Here is a 5,535-nt window from a genome sequence, read left to right as displayed (position 1 = left end):
AGACAGAGAGAGAGAGACAGAGAGAGACAGAGAGAGAGACAGACAAACACAGAGACTGATAGACAGACAGACAGACAGAAGGGGTCCCGAGAGGGTTGCTAAGGACCCTGCCTTTTCTAGAGATTTTTATAGAGCAAATCCATGATGTGAGGTGAGTCTAAGGTGGGAAAAATGGGAAATCTCAAGGTGGGCATGAGGTGGGACAAAACAGTGGTCAGCCAATAAGATCACAAGCATAACTGCTCAGGTAAAAATGACTAAATCCCAATCAAATGGGGAAGTAAGTCACATAGCAAGAGGACAGGAATACAACAGCAGGGGCTTTCCTGTAGGGCTTGGTTAGTAGCTCTTCATGGCCTTTTCAAGAGGATAGAGACCTATTTAGAATATCAATGTCTGATGCTTATCCCTAGGGAGGGATGAGGGTGCATTTGCTTGGTCCTTCCTCTCCAAGTCTGGCTCACAGCAGGGGTGCCATCTCTCCCACAGCTGAGAGGCACCTTCTCTTCTGCACTGGCTCCTTAGAGGGCCTAGCCCTGTCTGATCGCCTGTAATATTTTGATCTAACTCAGCTGCCTACAACACTACCTAATTGTGGGCTATAGATCTCAGGGACATTTGTGAGAGGCTCATACAGATTCACCTCCTACTGTGGTTCATAAAATTATAGTGTAGATAAAACAATCTATTTTGTTAAAAGAAAAAATGAGCTCTTCCTGGAGACTCTGAAAACCTCGAGACTGCAATTCTGCTCCAATCTAAGTGAACCTCAGATTAAAGCTGGGACATTTTTTGTGCCATAAGGTGGTGTTCTGGACCCTTTCTGCACTCTGTGACAGTTGGTGTTCAATGTGCTGCAGAAGGGAACGAGCCTGGCACACAGTGGCCAGACGGTAGATGTGTTCAGGGGGTCACCACTTACAACTAATCTATTTTTTAAAGTGGCCTTCTTATTTTAAAAATGTCTGTAGATAAAATTCTAATATAAGATGTTACATCATGAAGCTTTTTAGTCTTAATTAAATACTGTAACAAAACATTTGCTTCACACATACTTAATGTGCTAAATAATGATTTAGTTTACATTCAAACTTGAGCCCTTATATTTAATTTGGTTATTGAATGAAATAAATTTTATTTTGTTACAATAAAAATAATGACAAACATTCATTATTAGACTCCATGATAATGGTATATTACATATGTTTCAAAAAATACCCGCCAAAAACCCTATGAAGCTTTTGTGTAAAGTTGATGTAAATTTCTCATAGTTACATAGCTGACAGTAAGTTATGAATCCAAATAGGCTAAGTCCAGAATCTATTCTTGGAGTCATTAAATTTTATATTATATAGCACAATTAAATTTTATAAGGTTTCTTGTTATAAACCTAACTATGTTTATAATCTGTTGAAAGAAGTTTGGAATCACAAATTTATGATTTCAGGGCAGTCCACATGATTGCTGATGTGTTCTAATTGGGCACAAAATTTAAACATCAGTGATACTTCCGTTAGTGATTTTAAGTACTGAGTACATCTCAACAATTTGCTAGTATATAACATAATAATAGGGGCTGGTGAGATGGCTCAGTGGTCTAAAGCACCTACTTAGAACAAGCTAAGCAAAAATGCAGCGACCGCGGTTCAATCCCCCAGCACCACATGCCAGCCAGCCCCGCCCCCTGGTGTGCTGAGCTGGCCACACACACACATACACACACACACACACAATAAATAAATAAATAAATAAATAAATAAATAAATAAATAAAATAACATAATAATAACATGTTTGTATATTTTTATAATCTAATTCAGGGACACATAAAGGAGAACTGCTTATTCTCAGTTTATATAGATGTTGTATGTCTTTAATGATCATTTAGGCAATACTTTTTATTTAATATTCTTTTTTTAAAAAATCAAATTAAGACCTAGGGAGACATTCCTAGGTTTTATGTAATTACTTTATAATTCAGCCTACTTTCAAATTTGAGAAAAGTAAAATATGAATGGAAAATAAGTCATTGAAAGTCATACTAAAGTTACAGAAAAAAAGCAGTTGGTCCAAAAATGAATATGCATAATTTTTTTAGCCTATTTATTTATTCTTTGGTACAGGGTCTGACTTGCAATGACCCTCCCTCTATAGCTCAGACTTGCAGTGACCCTCCTGTCTCAGCCTCCCTGGAGCTGGGATTATAGGCGAGTGCCAGTGTGAGTAGCTCAGGGCCGACGTGATATGCCTAATATTTTTAAAGGGTATTAGAGTACGTTAGAGTATACCTTTTTTGTATTTATTCCTACCCTCAATGAGTGAGGGGTGTGTGTGTGTATGTGTGTGTGTGTGTATGAGACAGAGAGAGAAAAACACAGACAAGAAGGAGGAGAGGGCAGAGGGGAGGAATATAAAAGTGGTATAATAGCTATTTTAGTTCTTGAAATTTTGATTAATTTTATTCTGGTTCTTGAATTTTATTAGAAATATAAATAATTCAAGTAAATGAAATTAGTTAGGATTTTAAAATTTACCTTTAAGTTACCTTGAAATGTTAATTCACAGCAGAATAAATTTAGGTTCACATTGCTTATTACTTGGTCATTCTATATAGACAATATATTCTAAAATAAAAAAAATCAAATTTGAAGGTAGTAGCTTGAAAAATGGGAAAAGGGGGGATATTTAGAATCAGTCACTTAATTAACTTTTCTTTTGTCTTTTTATTGTGATTGGTAGTGTCTCAGCATGCAGCTCAGACCCATAGTGATCCTCCTATTTTCAGCCTGCTCAGGACTGGGGTTATAGGCATGTGCCACCATGCCCGGTGTCAGAGGCCAGCTCAGCATGCTCAGGGGCTGTACTGGGGATCAAGCCCTAGTCCCTGCACTTGCCTAAGCAGGTTCATAGTCTGCTGAGCTACCTCACTGACCTACTCAACAAATACTTCTTCACAAATATTTTCTAAAAAGAAAATTTAAATATATTCTTTATATATTACATAGCATGAAATTTAAACAGTCAATTCATATTATGATTTTCCACATGGGACTTTCCCTAGTAATATACATTTATATTTTTGAAAAGGAAAGAAATAAATAACTAGACTTAGCTTTAATATATCACCAAAGTGCTACCTATTGTTTTCTTTTTAATGATCATTACCATGTTTTAACTCTCTCCACAATGGGATGGCAACAAACATACTTTTTTATGTAAGAAATGTTTCATTTTTTTCTTTAATTTACCTATGGAGATTTTAAAACTAATTAGAAGACTCTGCGACTCTTTTGTATTGAAGTACCGATGCTCCGTCTCCTGTTTTTGCTTTGCAATCTTTCGTGATTCACTTCACCAAATAGTGATTTTCAAAAAATTGGACGGTGCAGAATATGCAATGAAAAGCAGCGTTGCTCCGTCTGTACAGGCTGCGCAAGTAAGTGACTCCCCGGGGCCTCCCCAACTTAGCCTTTGACATTCCAGATCTTTCGCTGTACATCTGTTGCTTATCCCATCCACACTGGCTAAGGCTCAGTGAGTGAATTTATACTACTGCAATAATATACGTAACTGCGAAGTAGTAAGAGGGCAAAATGGTTACCTGACTGCTGTCGTTGCTAAAATACTTCCGCCAGAAGATTCTGTGTGCGTATGTTAAGTAGAATGTGTGAATTCAAAGATCTTAAAAGCAGCATGGCCCGTGGTGTTTCTTACACATCTTCTGTGTTATATGTTCCAGATGGGATTTATACAGCTGAACGAGGACTTCATATTTATTGAACCACTTAATGACACAGTGGCCATAACAGGTCACCCGCACCGTGTGTATAGGCAGAGGAGATCCGTGGAGCAAAAAGTCGCAGAGAAGTCAACACTTCACAGTCACTACTGTGGTATCATTTCAGGTAATTCTTTCCCCTAAAGGACTTAATTTAGTATGCCGCCTGAGATGAGGCTGTCCAAAACTGTTGCCTTTTCTTCTCCTCCTTTTGTTTCTCTTGCTGTCTTCCTGCCACCCCCCACCCCTTAGATGAACTAGCTCTATTTGTAGTCTGGAATCTCCTTTAGGAGGAACAGTTACACATGTCCCTTTTAGAGTTATCTTTTAGCTTCCTGTGAAGAGCTATACTTTACTATCAGAAAATGGAAACTCATAAAGAGTTCAGAGACTGCCGTATAACATGACCCGTAATTAACTTCCATTGTCAAGTGTTCCTTATGGGGTATTCTTTACTTCCAGGAATAGAAATGAGACTGAGAAAATTCCAGATCTTCTGAAATTGAATACTGTGAGCTCATAGCCTTATTTTAGTCCACCTTAAAGAGAATATCACAGATATCTCTTTACTTTGACTAGAAGCATCCTGTTAAAAAAAAAACAAACAAACCCAAAAACCTTATGAAAAAATCATCTTAGAATTTAAAATTAGTAGCAGCATAGGAAGAAGAGTAATGATTTATCCTTTTTGAATTTTATTCTCACTGTGTGACTCTCATAAATCTGGAACTTCTCAAAGACTCCGTCCTAATCAGGAAATCCTCCTCTCTTTTTTTGTCTGGAATCCTTCAGGGAAATAAATAAAGATGACTGGTTTGTGTGCTTTCCTACATCCTTCACTCAGAAATCAGTGGCATTTGTACAAGTGCTTAAGAAGAGGATTGTTTTACACATAAATAGTACGTTAAAGTTAGAACTCCAGGACCGAAGTTGTAAATTTCCCTAGGAAAATCTTTTGCCCTCTAGTCCAGATATCTCAGTATTTGCTGATATGAAAAATGTTTCCACAATGAAGAAATACAAATCCACTGAAGGATTTCCAGTGTAATGACTTTAAAGTTCAGCTCACAGATTTGAAATTAGGTGTTAATACAGGGCCAAGATATTAATTCTAAAATAAATTATGGCTTTGCAAGTAGGCTAAGTATGTGAACTGTGACACTATCATTTCTGAGACTGTAAATATTTAAATTATCAATTGTGAAGTAATAGCTTTAGAAAATATTGTAGCATGTTTCTGTTTAGAATATAATTATCTCATAATAAACTGTGAATTGCATTTTCTTTTGTGGAAAGTCACAGTCTCAGTACAAGTATTATTTCACAAGTAGTTAAGTATCTCCATTTATAATATGCAACTCACACAATCAAACAAATTTAAATAAAACACACTCTATTCTTTAATGGAAGAAGTTTCAAAGGAAAGGGGATAGCAACTGCTGGTAGAAAGTTACAGCATCTGACAGAAAGCAAGCAGGCAAAGCTTTTGTATTGGGAGATGACAAAATGAACAGCAAAACTTGGACATACTCTGTTTAAGGAGATAGCCTTGTATGAATTACAGTGGAAATCTGCACTCCGTAACCTTTGAATCTTAGCAAGTTCCAGCTGTTCTAATTCCTCACGTGCACAGAGGCCACAAGGCAGTGTTTATGTGCCATTATGCACAGAATACATTCTTTTAGAAAATTCTCAGCTTTAACATGTTAATAAAACTTAATTGCACAGTTCATATTGGGCACATGCTGTTCCTGATAT

General features: G+C 36.8%; 1 protein-coding gene across 1 annotated transcript in view; it reads left to right on the top strand.

Moving 5' to 3' along the window:
• Adamts19 (ADAM metallopeptidase with thrombospondin type 1 motif 19) overlaps positions 1-5,535 on the top strand; it is a 319,655-nt gene that overhangs the window by 56,913 nt on the left and 257,207 nt on the right. Inside the window, exon 3 of the mRNA XM_023715358.1 lies at positions 3,739-3,904. Coding sequence (XP_023571126.1) covers positions 3,739-3,904 — 166 coding nt within the window. The remainder of the gene's footprint in view (positions 1-3,738; positions 3,905-5,535) is intronic.

The sequence above is a fragment of the Octodon degus genome, unplaced genomic scaffold (assembly GCF_000260255.1).
Source record: "Octodon degus isolate 3935 unplaced genomic scaffold, OctDeg1.0 scaffold00040, whole genome shotgun sequence".
Lineage (NCBI taxonomy): Eukaryota > Metazoa > Chordata > Mammalia > Rodentia > Octodontidae > Octodon > Octodon degus.
This window is presented reverse-complemented; position numbering and strand designations above follow the sequence as displayed.